The sequence below is a fragment of the Sceloporus undulatus genome, chromosome 8 (genome assembly GCF_019175285.1).
Source record: "Sceloporus undulatus isolate JIND9_A2432 ecotype Alabama chromosome 8, SceUnd_v1.1, whole genome shotgun sequence".
NCBI classification, from domain to species: domain Eukaryota; kingdom Metazoa; phylum Chordata; class Lepidosauria; order Squamata; family Phrynosomatidae; genus Sceloporus; species Sceloporus undulatus.
The window spans coordinates 31,547,888-31,564,280 of NC_056529.1; the positions used below are offsets into that span (position 1 = coordinate 31,547,888).

At 42.3% G+C, this 16,393-nt stretch overlaps 1 protein-coding gene across 17 annotated transcripts in view; it reads left to right on the plus strand.

Annotated features, from left to right (window-relative positions):
* Window positions 1-78: 78 nt before the first annotated feature.
* The window catches only part of GLYR1 (glyoxylate reductase 1 homolog), a 35,685-nt gene continuing 19,370 nt past the window's right edge, over window positions 79-16,393 (plus strand). For 11 of the 17 annotated variants that reach the window (XM_042437688.1, XM_042437689.1, XM_042437693.1 and 8 more), the window contains exons 1-5: window positions 79-294; window positions 7,461-7,497; window positions 9,032-9,111; window positions 13,679-13,817; window positions 14,271-14,492. In XM_042437688.1, coding sequence (XP_042293622.1) covers window positions 215-294; window positions 7,461-7,497; window positions 9,032-9,111; window positions 13,679-13,817; window positions 14,271-14,492 — 558 coding nt within the window. In that variant the 5' untranslated portion in view covers window positions 79-214. The remainder of the gene's footprint in view (window positions 295-7,460; window positions 7,498-9,031; window positions 9,112-13,678; window positions 13,818-14,270; window positions 14,493-16,393) is intronic. The other 6 variants (XM_042437700.1, XM_042437702.1, XM_042437703.1 and 3 more) reach the window with 1 other exon arrangement.

Genomic DNA, 16,393 nt, shown 5'->3' on the forward strand with positions numbered 1-16,393 from the left:
CCAATCAGCGGGCGAGCTTCACCCGTTTGGCCCCCGGTCGCCGTCGGCTTCCTCGATCCAATCTGAGGGGAAAAGCGAAGGGAGGGCAGTGGGCGGGGAGCGCCTCTGAGGGAGAAGGAGAGCGAGCGAGAGGGAAGCGTCGCCGTTGTCGTCGTCGAGTGGGGCGTGGCGGCGGTTGTGGTCCAACGACGACGCCGAGGGCCGAGTGAGGAAGATGGCGGCCTCGGCTGCCTCTGCTGCTGCTGCTCCTACGGCGCCCGTCCCTGTCAGCCTCCGCCTGGGAGACCTGGTCTGGTAAGCGGCGGAGGGGAGGCAGGCCTGGCTGGCGGGGGTGGGCCTGGCTTCGGAGGGAGGGAGGGAGAGTCCCCGCCTTCCGACCCCGAGGGAAAGGGAAGAGGAGGAGGAGGGAGACAGGGACCAGGCTTCTTGAGGGAGGAGGGGAGAAGGCCAGGCCCAGGACTCCCCTCGGGAACGGCGTGCCTTGGAGGCTGGAGAGGACGAAGCCTGGCCCTGGAGCCTCAGAGACATAGAAGCCCTCTCAGTCCGAAGGTACCTTCGGGGTTTACTGAAAGGAAATCAGAAATGGCAGCAGGAGCTTCTTTCCCAGGCTGAAGCCTCCCTCCTCAGAGGCATATTATTGTTATTAGTAGTAGGAGGAGTAGTATTAACTCAAAGGTAAGAATAGTCAGCAAAATCGATACGTAAAGAGATCATGTGGCACCTTTGAGGCGAAGCGATAGAAAGACGTTGGCAGCAGGAGCTTCTTTCCCAGGCTTCAGTCTACTTCCTCAGAGGCACATCGTCGCCATCATCATCCTCCAAAGGTATAGCCTTGTTAGTCTGTGGAACCAGTTTGCAGGAGACAGAGACGGCCATCAGGAAACCAGAAGAAGGCTAGGAATGGGAAGGAAAGCACTCTTCTAAAACGTAAAGACACACCATTGAGCATTGAAGTCAGGTTTGTCCAAGGCAGTGACCCCCAAACTGTCTTCTTTAAGGGATTCCCCCACTTCAGGTCCTATAATCCTAGACTCTTGGCCAACATGGCTGAGGCTTCTGGGAGCTGAAGTCCAACACCTCTTAAAGGACACAGTTTGGGGACCACTGGTCTAAGGCAATGTCTAAGCCAAGACTTCAGGAGCTGGGGATGTTTAGCCTGGAGAAGAGAAGGTTAAGAGGTGATATGAGAGCCCTGTTTAAATACTTGAACGGATGCCATATTGAGGAGGGAGCAAGCTTGTTTTCTGCTGCTCCAGAGAACAGACCTGAAACAATGGATACAAGCTCCAGGAAAAGAGATTCCACTTTAACATTCGGAGGACCTTCCTGAGAGTAAGGGCTGTTCTACAGTGAGACACACTCCTTCCTTGGAGTGCAGTGGAGTCTCCTTCCTTTGAGGTCTTTAAACAGAGGTTGGATGGCCATCTGTCAATGGGGATGCTTTGATGGAGAGTTCCTGCATGGCAGAATAAAGGGGTTGGACTGGATCAGGGCCTTTCTTGGGGTCTCTTCATACTCTATGATTCTATGACTTTTCTCCCAGGTGGGCTTGAGGATAAGGGGGCATATAATGGAGAGCGTCTTCATTTGCAGTGGGGCTCAGGCTTGGTATCAACAACAGGCCTTGAGGGAGGGGAAGGTGAGCTGTTGAAAGTCTGGAGACGAGGGGGCTTGGAAACTGGGCCTGGGTTGTAGTCTTGAGGTATTCATTGGCGACGCAATCTCCTTAATGGAGTCCATCCATCTCGCACGCGGCCTTCCTCTCTTTCTACCTCCCTCCACCTTTCCTAGCATTGTTGGTTTTTCCAGTGATTCACGTCTTCCCATGATGTGTCCAAAGTACAACAGCCTCAGTTCTATCATCTTGGCTTCCAGGGCTTCCATTTCTGGCTTGGTCTGCTCTAGGACCCATTTGTCAGTCTTTCTGGCCTTCCACAGCATCCGCAGCACTCTTCTCCAGCACCACATCTCAAATAAGAATAGATTTTGTTCCTATTTTCCTTCTGACTCATCCCTTCCAGTTTGCTGAAGAAAAGGAAGAAAGTGGAGAGGCACATAAAGGAAACAGAAACAATGGAGCATAACCATGGAGCATTTACATGAACTCAACCTAGATAAGGAGGAAAGAGTTCCCGTACCTTGGATTTAAACATTGACCGTAAGGGAGACTGCAGTCAAGAAACCCAAAGATTTATTGTCTTTACCTGGATTCCATGGAGTTTTTTTTAAATGGTTGTAAATCAGGAATATACAGACTAATTTTGTTATATGAAGAATTGTCTGAAATGTATTATTTTCACAGCAGCCCACTAACTCAGGTTGCCACCGTCCCTGTTTTGTGGATCTGGAGTTGTGGGGTAGCTCTTGGTAAAAGCCATCCAGGAGTCCACAGCTGAAGTCTGGTTTTAACCCTGGGTGCAATCTTCCATCTGAATATTACACTTGTTTACTCTGAAGTAAATCCCATTGAGCTTTCTTTCAGATAAGGTTTGCTGATAGGGATAGGATTGCGGCCTCAGTCCAACAGCCTTCACAGACTCTTGTTCCTGTTTGCCAGCAGCCTTGAGAGGTAGGTGACTAAGGCAGTGGCTTCAGAGATAGGAATTCTGTGCTTTTGTGCCAGAAGAAGAGGAGGCTTGCTACTCAGAGTCAGGCTAAATGTTCTTAAATGATTGTAGTACAAAAGAGGTTGTTAAAGGTCAGTGTAAATACGTGTAATACATGTAAATACATGTAATATGTATGCGCTCAAGCCACAGGGGGTGGCACGTCCCATTCGAATGGATGGGGCACATGCCCATGGTGCATCTGCACCACCGTACTGCTATGTGCATGAGCCCCATTCATTTGAATGGGGCTCAAGCATAGGCAAAATTCGCCATACACGCGGGGGGGGGGGGGTCCGGAACGGATCCTCTGCGTAAGGCGAGGCTCAACTGTAGTACGGCTCTAGAAAACCTTGAGCAATTAATGGAATCAAGCAAGTTTATTTGCTTGTCTGTGTTAGTACTGAGAGGTGAAGTGGGACGATCGTCTAAGAATTACCAATTTAATGACCAATACGAAGGGAAGACATCAGCCATTACCTGGAGCATGGGAGAGCCATGGCGATCCCTGGGATTCCTTCGTCGTCTCCTGTACACATACTAAGCACATCCGATCCTGCTTTGCGCTCTGCAGTTTTCCCTGGTTGTACTCATTTTGAATTTCCAGTGACAATTCTTACTCTGTTTAGTTGGTTGTTTTTGAAACAGGATCCAAGTGTGTGGTTTTAGTCTACAGATTATACAGTCCTTGGTGTGATCGCCTGAAAATTTCCCAGGTTTAATTTTTAACTTGCTGGTAGCAGTGTGAAATTGTTAAATTTGCATAGCAAAGAAAATGCAAAGTGATACCTTTTCCCCCCAGTTGTTTTTGTTAACTGCCCTCAGGCCGATTAATGGATGGCAACCCTGTGGATGGGACATCTCCAAGACTCCTGCCATGACCTCTTTAATAGAGTCCATCCTTCTAGCATGCGGCCTTCTCCTCTTTCTACTTCCCTCCACCTTTTCTAGCATTATTGTTTTTTCTAATGGTTCACATCTTCCCATGATGTGTCCGAAGTACAACAGCCTCAGTTTTGTCATCTTGACGTCCAGGGAGATTTTTGGTTTAATCTGCTCTAGGACTCATTTCTTTGCCTTTCTGGCCTTCCACAGCATCCACAGCACTCTTCTCCAGGACCACGTCTCAAATGAATAGATTTTGTACCTATTTTCTTTCTTCTCCATCCCAATAATGGGTTTCTTAATGTGAGTTCAACTAGGAATTCACATGTAGCCATGGACTTTGACAATTTAGATTTGGGTTGTTTCTTTGGTTAATAAATTAGCAAGATGCTTTCTAAATGTGGGAATACCACACTAGAGAAAGCCACTGTCCAAATGAGTGGATGCTTGCCACTCCTTGTTGCAATATCTTTCTTTCCTTGACTGCCTATTTTTCTCTCTTTCTGTCTCTTTTGGGGAAGCAAGAAGAGAGTTTCTGCCTTCACAAATAACCACTTGCTAGTTGTTGCTCATGTGTGTTCATATTGCTTCTCAGTTCTTTCCTTCTAAGCCTATTTGTTGTGGTAATCTTTCTCCCTTTACTTCAAGCAATATCTGTTAGGTGTGTAAAGAGGTTTCAGGTTAAAGAAGAGTGTTCTGTAATGGCTACTCATGTCACTAAAGTAGAGTAGCCATGTATGTATATAGATAAAGCAATTAAAATATATATATATAACAATAACAACAACAAAATACAAATGAGAATTTGATTCTCAACCTTCTACCTTCCTGACATTTTGGACTTCAACTCCCAGAAGTCCCAGCCAGTAAAGCAAATAATCAGGGCTTCTGGGAAGTCAAAGTTCAGAATGTGTGGAGGGTCCAAGGTTGAGAACAACTTCTGAAGAGTACTTAGGCATCATGGACCACAGTTCAAGTGTGTCTACACCTTACAAATCTAAACTGGCTCTTGTTTTGCTTTCCTTTGTGAAACAAGCTTGATCTGTGTGTGCGATAGTCAACTAACTGAGGGTTTATGGTTACTTTCTTAACTTGGCATTCATGGGGTCCATGTGGGTTTAAAAAGTTTTTAAGTCAAAGTACAGCAAGACTTCCACCTGTTTATTGGACAACTAAGTGTGCAAATGACTTTATTTGTTCCACTTTTGAAAACTAAGCGCTGAGCCAAGGTCAGTTAGCAATCTCATACATTTTGGTCCTAAAATACACACTGCTGAAGTGTTAGAATTGGTTCCAGTTAGACTAGGGCATTAAGGCCATCGAGTTCAGTTATTAACTCTGGGTTTCAAGCCTTTTATACTGGATGTTTGGTAACTAATACCTGTTGATAGCATTGGGAATCCGCAAAGTAATTGATGGTTTATCATAATTTTTGTACAGTATTGTCTTTTTCTTGCTTCAGACTGTCTGTTCAGTTTGATTTTGGTCCAAAACACACTGCAGAAATAATCCAGTTTGAGACTGCTTTAACTGCCCTGGCTCAATGCTAGCTTATTCTGGGAACTGTCGTTTTGTGAGACATTTAGCCTTCTCTGTCAGAGAGCTCTGGTGCCACAATGGACTACAATTCCCAGGATTCCCTAGCATTCCCTAAAGGTATCTAAAACTGGATGATTTCCACCGTGTGTTTTGGACCCTAGCCACCTAAATATTTGAAATCTTTCATATTTTCTCATCCAAGACTAGTATTTTTAGGTCTCAGGCCCTTTGTTTATCATGGGTTCCATAACTTGCCATGTAATAGTCAGGTGTGGAAACTGCCAGGATAATACAGGGGTCTGTTAATTTGAAAGACCTATTGGAAGTAGCCTGGGGCCCCAGGCCTGCTGGGATATTGATGAATTTTCCCTGCAGGCACACATACTTTTGCAGCATGAACCGTAGCTGGATTTCAGTTCCTTCCACAAATGGAGGAAGACTTTCCATCTGCAGAAAGGAAACTAGGGATCCAACCTTGTGTCTATAACATATGTTTTCTCCAGTTTCTAACATCATGTGGTCTGAGCCCAAATTAAACTGCAACACTTGTTTTGGCAACCCAGGGGTGTCATGGTGACAGACACTGTTGGTTGATCTTGGTAGAATGACGTACCTATATAGGCTTAATCTAAATTGAGCTAGGAAGATGTTAGTCAAGGATTGTGAATTCTTTTGTGTTGGATTCTATGAGCAGAGAGATGGGGTAGTAATGGGAAGCCCTCCAAGCCCTGTGATAGCAAACTTTTACATGGAACACTTTGAAAAGCAAGCCCTGGAAACGGCACCGAAAAAGCCCTCAACTTGGTTCCGATACGTGGATGACACTTTCACCATTTGGAGCCACGGAGAAGAAGATCTGGCCGTGTTCCTGAGCCATCTGAACAACATCCACCCTAACATCCAATTCACTATGGAAAAAGAAAAGGAAGGAACACTGCCACTCTTGGATGTCCTAGTCATCCGCAAACTAAACCAACGTTTGGGTCACACAGTATACAGAAAACCTACACATACAGAGAGCTACCTGAACAAGAACTCCAACCATCACCCAGGACAAAAAAGAAGCACTGTCAAAACACTGGTAGACCGAGCAAAACGCATCTGCGAACCCCACTTCTTGGAGGATGAATCGAAGCATCTAAACCAGGCTCTACAGGCAAATGGTTATTTCAGCTCAGACATCAGAAGGGCTGCCAGGCCCAGAAAAACCCAGAGGAGTGAAGACAAGCAACCACCCGAAGGGAAGGTATTTTTACCATACATCAAAGGAGTCACAGACAGAATAGGCAAAATGGTGAGGAAGCACAACCTCCAAATGGTTTATAAACTGACCAAGAAAATCCAGCAAATACTATGCTTAGCAAAGGACAAGAGAGAGTAGGCTAAATGCAGAATATTTTGGGACATACTTCTGAAGTGAAAGATCCAGTGTCAGAGTTTTAGGAGGTGTATTAAATGAACTGTGAAAGGCAAGGTTAATGTCAACAAGACGTGCATTTTGCACCGTTCGTTCTGTATCTTCCCATATTGGGACTCAAATTGTCTTTAGCATCTTCAGACCATTTCTGTTCCAAACTCTAGGAGGCTAATACACGAAGTATGTAAAATCTTATGTAAAATCATCTTATGTAAGATCATACACTGTATGGAGGAATAATGAAGGAAACTCTTATGCGAAATCATACATAAAACCATAAAGTCATATTCTCTCTTTCCTCTTTTTTGTGAGGAGGCAGTTTAGCAATGAAAATTTGGCGGGGCATGCATTGATCGTAAGATAAAAATCAGTAGGGGACTGTCCTAAGTGAATCATTCCTTAGATCTAGGATTACACAGATGCAGTTGTGGAACAATAGGTTTACTCCATTAGATGCTATTTTATTCTGAACATCAGTACACTTAAGGCATTGCTGCTTCTGGCCCTGGAATACAGTTACTAGATTCGTGCATCTGGTGAAACAGATTAAACACTTGTAGGGAGATGTAAAAGGTGTTTTCCAAGGTGTTGTGTGATTTATTTGTTTCTTTTTACTCACACCTGTTGTTTGGAGCTTGTCACCAGAACTGTAAATAACCACAGACATGGTTGCTAGTGGCACATAAATATTTCCTCTTAGTGACCAGACTAGTAAGCTTTACAAAACATGGTGGCGTTTATTCTGAACTTATTGCTTTGAGACCACAATATAGGAATGATTGTGAAGGTATAGTACAAATACGTCTCAATGAGTACCTTGTCGGTTGCATTTGCAAGTTTGCTTATCATTTTGGAAACAGTTTGCAATGAAGAAGATAAAAATCTGCTTGGGCTCCAGAACTTTGTGGTATTTCAGGAGGAATATTGGTGCAAATCCTTTACTAAGCAGCTCTTCTTTTAGAATTGCTGCTGTTTTTGGATTGCTCTGTCTGACTTCTGTTTTTATTTCATAGGGGGAAGTTGGGCCGATATCCTCCTTGGCCAGGAAAGGTGAGTCTTTAAGTAGATTCAAGTGTGTACTTAAATAACTTTATACATTTTTAAAATGCATATTCCATCTTTCTCCAAGAACACAAGGTTAAGCTATATTGTGACATTCTTTTCAGGGGAACAAACTTACCTTTACACCAAAAAACCAGGCAGATTTAGGTGGGTTTTGAAGTGAATTGTATCCCTGGGTGCAGCTACTTAATCATTACCTTACTTTCTGCAAAACTGGTTTTCCCCCTTCCATAAGTTAGTCTTGGCGCCACCTTCAAGTGTTATATGTGGTTTGGTTCTGTATTTGTCAAGGAGAAGAATCCCATTAAGATCAGTAGGACTTACTCCCAAATCATTATGCATAGGATTAGAGCCAAAGGAAAACAATTTCCTCGGATGAATGTACAAAATTACAGTGCACTTTACTACTACAACAACAACAACATAATTTTGGTTTAATTGTGCTTTGTTTCTGCACATCTCAAGTATTAGAGCTGAGTGATATCCAGTAGAAGTCCCAAAATGTTGACTTTTGATTGTTAAAAAAAGGCACATAACAGGGATATGGAAAATGTGGTCTGTGGACTCCAAGTGGCTCTTGGGGAGTTTTTCACAGCCTTAACCGTAATTGTTTTATTCAAAATATCCCCCATGCCGCCTTTTTTGAAACAAAGAATAAAGTGCTTAGGTTTATTTCTTTCTTAAAAGCCTCTTAAGCCTAAAGTAGCTTGGTGGAACCCCTAAAAGTAGAGGAATTGCCCCCCCCCATGACATCACAACAGCCCTTCTGTCAGTTGTATCTCCTGATCAAGAAGTGGACCCAGGCTGTTGTTTTATTGTGGTGTTCCAGCAACACACGCTTCTGTGTCAACAGTCGTTGTAAGTTGGTTCCCCTATAGTAACACTGTCACTGTTCACAGCAGTGCTGTGTTTAAAAGAGTGAAGTAATTTTAGTAACCATGACCTTGATTTTAGGACATAGACACTCAGTGGGAAATCATAAAATGAACTCCTTCTCCTTACTCTTTAGTAGGAGCTTTAAAACACTGCTGAAGTGCAGTTTCTGCACAGGCCTGGTGTTCTCTTCCACTGTCTTGGAGAAACCTGAGAAATGCTTGACAGCTGGGACAAACGTCTGGGTTTACCTCTTCATAGGCGAGGGCCATCCATTATGCTTTTGTAGCCTTGTTATTGATGTAAATGTGTTATCCTGATAATTCCAATCTGTCCTGATCATTTTTGTATGAAAGATACTTATTCTCCCTGACTAAGGGTTGTTAGTGTGTGAAATATATTCTGCCTCATCCTTTTGGTAGAATGGGGGCTAAAAGTAGCACTGCAGCTAGAAATCTACAGAGTGTAGGTCTTTTGTTCTAGTGCAAGTATTTGTTTAGTTGGAAGGTGTTTTCTATGAACTTTTGTTTTACCATTATTTTTAATTAAAGCATATTAGAAGATCTTGGGGAGACTACAGTGAGAATGTTTAGTGCAAAATTCAGCCTTCATCAAACCTTAAGTGTTGTGTTTTTTTCCCCCCTGACAGATTGTTAATCCGCCTAAGGACCTAAAGAAGCCTCGTGGGAAGAAGTGCTTCTTTGTGAAGTTTTTTGGGACTGAAGACCAGTATGTATCCACTTCTTTTCTGCCTGCAAGGAAAAATCCATTTTTAAACTTTAGAACCTTTGTGGAAAAGCACTGTCCTAGCATTCTGCATTTTCATGAGTTTTGAAAAAGAAATATTAACTTACCAGCTAGTAACAGAAGACTTTTAAAGCCTACGTGATCAAGGCTGAAGAAGCTTAAATGCCAGATAATCCACACTTGGGGGCGGTGGGGGGTTGGGTCTCTTAGTGAATGTATTACACACCATGGTTCCCCCCCCCCTCTTTATTGTGGTTAATTTGACAGTGGGCTGGTTCAGTCATAATGGTAAACACTAAACTCCTGAATTCTAGTTTCTTGGGAAAGGTAAAAAATGCTGGTACGTTTTCTTCCTGCCCTTTGGAACAGCAGTTCAAATCAAAACACCACCATATGTTGTTAGTTTAATGCACCTTGTGCCCTCCAGGTACATTGAAAAACACCTTTCATTATCCTTGGCCAGCATGACCAGTTTTCTGTAACTCTGAGAATCACCATTGAAAACATCTGGTGAACATTCAGTTGGGGCATGCAGATTTAGTGTACATCAGAACCACAATACCTGAGCTGTTGTTCTTATGACAACCAAAGTCAGTAGATAGTGTTCATTTATGACTTGGGCTTCCGGCATGCTGGGGATCTTGGTTCAGATGCCACATAAAATTGGGGTGGGAATCATGTGGCTCTCCAGATGTTGGGCTTCAACTTGTGATAGCTCTAGCAAGCAGTGAGGAATGGTAGGAGTTGCAGTCCAACAATATCTGCAGGCGGCATTGATTCGAACCCTTAAACTGAACCATAGTGGCTCAGTAAATTATGAATGATAGTTTTTGGGTTTGTTTAGATGTTCTTCCTGGCAGGAGGAGGCAAGCAAATGCATTTGAGCGGTGTAGCATGTTTGCTCATTCCTCATGAGCCAGAATGCTAAGGAATTGTGGCTAATTGTAACATCTAGACCAGGCCAGTGTATATATCTAACCTATCTTCAGAATATGTTGGTTTAAAAGCTTAAGTTTCACACTGAGCATTGCTGCAGTGAGCATCAAAGAACTACAGCTAAATGGGAAGAAATTTGGCAGAATTGACAAGAACCTAGAAGTATCTAGTTCAGTCCTTCCAAACCACAAAGCCACTCTCCCTCCCCACAGTCACACATTTGTACCAAAGACAGGACTTCCTGACCATCTTTTATCTTCCTAGTCAACCTATAAAATCCATTCTTGTGCTAGTAACATAGATATGCTGGAGAGGCTATCAAGCATTATGTTTCCTAAGTGCCATGAGGAGGGATTTCCATAACAGTTTGTGACATGGGGAAGTAGTTTTACAATATATATTTTTAAAAGAACCAAACTAATTTCTAGATCCTGGTCCATACATCTCTACAAAATGGGTGAACAAGCTTTGGAACTTCAGTATCTCCAAGTAAAGGATTTTATTAGATTACTAGGGATGCCCCTCTGTCTGAAACTGACATCTGCTACCAATTAGGGCAGATAATAGAAAGTTGGTGCAGTTAGGAGTTGTGAAGCAGAGCTATGCTTTGGGCAGAATTCAGTTCAGATTTGTTATCTGGGCAGAGCTTCCTAGGTAGACAAGCCAATCTCACTCTCAGTATGTCTGTCTGCTTTAGCTGCTCATTTCTCTTCCTTACAAGGTTAGCATTACACATATAGTGATTTTATTATTGAGCCACTAGTCTCATGCGGTAAAACAGCTTCATAAGGTTTATAATGCATCTTATATAAAACTTGGGTGGCCTGTCAAAAACTTGTCCATCACAAAACGTTTTTTAAAATGCCTTCCGTAGCATCTTCATTATACAGTCTTGCTTTCTTTGACGTTTAAAAACTAACCTTCTCCGCTGGGAAATGCATTATGCTTTTATTAACAAGGGTAGCTTTTGAAAAGTGGATTGACTGTCTGGAACATTGTTTAGCCCCAACGTAGATTAGTTGAACAGATTGCAGATGGAAAGCTCAGCAGTGCCACAGGAATGGAGTTTGGTGTGTATTTAGATTTGGGCTTGGCAAAATCCTATTATTTGGTAAAGGAGGCCAACCGAAGAATGTAGTCCTGGAGGATTAACGAATCATTTTTTTACTGAATGATTTCTGTCCAATGAGTGGTGGATAATATGGTTCAAGCTCTTCTTCTCCCCTTCCACTGTAGAAAGAAAAAGGCAAGACATTATCTGGGGACTTCACGTGCTTTTATTTTAGGTGGCATGGAATGTGGTAATCATCCATAATTTAAGCCTTAGATTTTGGCCATTCCACCCCCCATATCACCTCTTTGAGTTGACTTTGAGGTTGGCTAGAAATGGATACTGTATTTAAACGTGCTCCAACCCTGACTTCCTAGTTCATTGTTGTTTAGCACTGCTGTATATATCACCAGCCTTTGGTCCTCTGGGATGTTATTGTATTAATTTTCCAGGCATACTCCTGGACCAACACTACATAATCGAGTAACATCATTCCCAGGAGATGGCCAGGAAACTAAATAGCATCTGCTAGCTAGCCGGTGGTGTGCCAGTCTCTCTCTCTCTCTCTCTCATCCCCATTTTCTGCCTGCAAATCTCATTGAGAATGGGAGGGGCATTTCAGCAGAGCCTTCATTTATTTTTCTACTAAATAATGCCATCTTATGTCATGGTTCTGTGTTGGATTTGTAAGGCGCCTGCTGTCTGCATATGGGGAGTATTTTTCTATACATAAGACAAGTGAGTGTTATCTGTTATCCCTAATAAAATACTTGCTGCAAATGCTGTACCAGCATTGAGTCTACAGACTTAACATGAGTTATTGACTAAATATGTGAACCAAGGAAACAGCTGTGGTAACATATTTTTCTGCACGTGGCCATTATATGATAAGCAAGGTGTTTCTGCCTTCCTTTTTTCATTTCACTCTTAGATGCAGTATCCTGTGTCTATAGGATTCTGATGCATATATTCAACACTGTCAAAGTAGATTGATAACTATCCCAAATTCTTATGAAGCAGGGTAGAACAAAATCAGATCAGTGAACATTAAAGAAAGTAAAACACGAGTTACTAGTGCAGACCATAAAGTTAAAACATTCCCACATGGCAATATAGTCAGTTTGCCAATCTGAAATACTTTGATTGATGTCTGTAGAAACCACTTGGGGCATGAATGTTAAGCTAGAAAGCAGAACCAACTTACGATCAGGGCGGAGGAATCATGTAGGTTTATTAAATGAAAATGTTACCTAATCTTGAGAGTTTCAAAATTATAGAATCATAGAATTGGAAGAGACCACAAGAGCCATCCATCCATATGTATTGGCCTGAAGCTGTTCCGCTTTTTGTAGCTCAAAAACAACCTTGAATTGTGCTCAGAAGCAAATCGGAGCCAATGTGGTTGGTTCAAGGCCTATGATATATACCAGCCTTCCATGGAAGTGTGCAGAAACTTTAAATGACAGCCAGTGTTAAATATGGGGGCTTTGGTGTCCTGTAGATTGTTTCCCCATGGCTGTATTTTGTTGAAGCGTGCCATCAAGTTGTTTCTGACATGGGAAGCCTAAGGTGACCCTATCATGGGGTTTTGTTGGCAAGATTTGTTTGAGGGGGGGGGGTCCTTGCCTCCCTCTCAGGCTGAGAGAGTGTGACTTGTGCCAGGTCCTTAGTGGGTTTCCATGGTGAAGCAGGGGTCCCAGTGATAAAAAGTTTGAGTCCCATTGGTGTAGAACATGTGGAAATGCTAATTAGGTTATTTGTTTTTGCTTTTAGATTTGTAACTTAGAAAGGAAGTATTGGGAATGCTTAAGAGTTAATCAATATATTCTGTAAAATCTATGTTCGCTTAAAGACAGATGTGTTCTGTTTCAGCGAGGGATCATGCAGTCATGATTTTTGCACATCTTAGAGGAAGAACTAAGCTATCAAGTAATTCAAGAACAAAAGGGCTAGAGTTCTGGAAAAAGCAGGGATAGTCACTGATTTGTACCAGAAAAGTGCAGACAAAGCTCACACTGTTTGGAAAAAAATAATTCAGTATAGCTGTTTTATATAGGATAGTCAAAAATGACTTTTGATTTCTTCAGTGGTTTATATCGGGGAGGTGGGGAGGAAGAATCTGGTGCACTGGACCCCAACCATAGATTATAAGGAAGAGCTGTTTGGCTTAGAATGCATTGAACATGCATGTGTTTGTTTGGATTGCTTTCTGTCCCTGAATCTTGGAGTTTGTGTTTGGCTGTAGAATCTACATAGCTATTTTTATTTTATTTTATTGGCAAATGGTGCTTGTTCACACATCAGTAGCACAGTAGAAATATTGCAAAGAACAGACATGTATGCAGGTTACTGTGCCATCCTTTGCTGCTTCTATACAAGTCAATGTCCCTAATGGAGTCTGAATTGATCTTGCCTGAGTAGGAAGTATTTCTTTATTCTGGGGTGGGAGGGTTAAAACAAGATCTTGAAGGCTTTTGCCAGATTGAGAGGGACACCAGTTATATCACAAAACAATACTGATGTGCTTTTGAGTGGAAAATCTCATTCTGATTTCTTTCTTAGTGCTTGGATTAAAGTGGAGCAGTTGAAGCCTTATCATGCCCACAAAGAAGAAATGATCAAAATCAACAAAGGCAAGAGGTTCCAGCAAGCTGTAGATGCTGTGGAAGAATTTCTCAAGAAGGGCAAAGGCAAGGACCAGGTGAGTAATGAATGGTAGGGATTTTACGTTACCTTTTCTTCTTCATTGCCATGTAGGGGGCAAGCTCCCTATTTAGAGTTATGCTGTGGAACAGTGAGTAGGATTATTTGTGGATTGCCTGTGGTGTCTCTGACTTACTTATAGTGAACTGAAACAAAATGTTCAATTGAGCTACTTACAGCGTTGGGTTATGCTTTTTTTAAACATTCTTCATTTAGAATAATTTTTTTCTTCTCAAGTGGGCCTTTGCATGTGCATCTGTGCTTTCCCACTCCTTGTCTGTTTTCCTAGCTACTAGCTGGAACCTGCTAAAACCTGAATTCAGAGTACTGGAGTGCCATCAGATATTTGACATGACATGTCGCCCTTGAGTTTTATCAGTGTGAGGAAAATAAAATCGCTGCCAGCGCATGCCCCTTCTTTTCCTCATGCTTCTGTTCTGTAATCTCTCAGGCATCTTCTCATAACTCGACTGAAGAGAAGAACCGGCGGAATTCCAGTGAAGAGAGGGGCAAGCAGTCAGTGGGAGAGGAGAAACACAAAGCTGGGTTGTCTGGAGGGAAGGTGAAAAAGAGAGTGTCCTCAGTTTCCTCTGAGCGAGGAGCAAAATCCCCATTGAAGAGAACATATGAGCAGAGCCCCCGGAAGCGAGGGCGCCCCCCCAAAGACGAGAAGGTTGGTGTTTTGCTGCGCATCTCCTCTCATGTCCTGTGAGCTTGTCCAGATGGAATGTATCCCTAACAGCCAACCAGATGACTTCATTGTTATGGCCATTTGGAAAGCTTCATCTATTAACTGTTTGAGAGTCTTACCAACCAATCAATTTTTTCACAGACATAATATGGATAAGTTGGTTCTTGCAGAATGCAAAGTTTCCTTTAAGGCAGTGGCCTCTCTTCATGTCTGCCTTGAAAATTCATGAGTTTGTCCTAATACCATTTTTGTTACTTTGGTGATGGAACTATCTGCACTATTTCACCTTCAGTAGCCACAGAGCCCATGTGTTAACATCTCCATCCCATTCCTATGTTTAATCAGATGAAAATCTCTTCCATTTCTCTCTCTTCCTGGTGCGCTCATGTTGAACATGGCCAAGAATTTGAATTTCAGTAGGGAAGAAGAAAGGAGTCATGTTTCTAGAATTGGATGGCCCAGCTAGAAGACTTCAGGGGTTTTTGTGTGTTTGTTCTCTTGGTTTGACAGTATTTGATTTTTCTCATCTTTCATCTTATTTCCTGCATTATGGTCTTTCTTATCCCTTGGGCCCTTATGGATATTTTCTTGTGCAGTCTTTGTGGGTCTGTGGTTTTTAAGAGAGTTGGAACCTCCATATTGTGACTTTTCCACTGCAAAATGAATTAATGTTCATGGGGAGTTAAACCTGAAAACCACAAAGATGCATAAGACAGCTAAAATGTAGAATTACAAACCACTCATCCTCAGACAAGTTGTATATTGTGCTTCCTCATCACTTCCTTTTTTAAAGTTGAGGCTGTGATCTTTACCTGCTTTGGGTTTAGACCTTGGCAGTCTGGTGAGAGTCACACAGATTCTGTTTTGATGACAATTCCATATGTTTAGATATTAAGACGCAACTGACAGTAGAGTTCTGGATTCTGTAATTCTTTCCCAAGAGCTGAGCATAGGTTATACATTTTCAGAGCCCTTGTTTTCTGGGCATGCATATTTACTCCCATATTCTTTTGTATGGTGCATCAATGGTTGCTTTGGCATATTAAACCAAGCCTTTCAAACTTGATCTTGAAGAACAAAATCCTGTCGTAGAACGATAGTGAGAAGCAGGATGGCTTTTATTTTTTGGCATGGTCAGCTGGATGACAGCATAACCTTCCTTTGAGCATGATTTCTTGGAAAGGGGAAAGGCAAGCAGGAAAATTACAACTAAAGCAGGATTTGACTGTTGTTGAAGCCATAGGACACTATTAAAATGGCACTCTTTACATGCAGACTTTTCTCATCTGTCTGGACTATTGATATCTTTTATGGGAAATATTTATTTATGCATGCCCCAGATACCACTGGCCTGTCCCCTGATGCTTTTAGTGACATGTTCATTCCACACTTCTTGATGATGCTCTTCATATTCAGCTACCACTTGTATGTCATTCCTGCCTTCAGCTTTTGAGGTAAATTTCCTCATTCTTCAGCATTCAGGTGTGAAGAGAATCTTGTCAGCAAGCTCAGTTTCAGTGAAGGAAAGCCTTGCTCTTAACAAACAGAGTTGTTGGCCTAATTTTTTAATTCGTATTTCTGGGTTGGGCACTTGAGATGTCATAGCAGCTGGAATGATCCTGCTTGGTCACTGTTGAAGAAGTTCACCCTGGGGTTCCAAATGAGTGTGGAAGATGTTTAATTGAAGGGTCTGTAAAACCTGTCAGCTAAATGGCAGAGATCCATCCAGTTTTTAATTTTCCTATTCAAAATGTGGTGGATTTGCAAATTTCACCTAAGACAATTTGGAAAAAAAAATATCTAATTCCAAGCAATGACGTGTATGGGAATGCTTTATAGGTACGATAACTAAGGGTGAAAGTCAAACATTGCTACACAAAGTG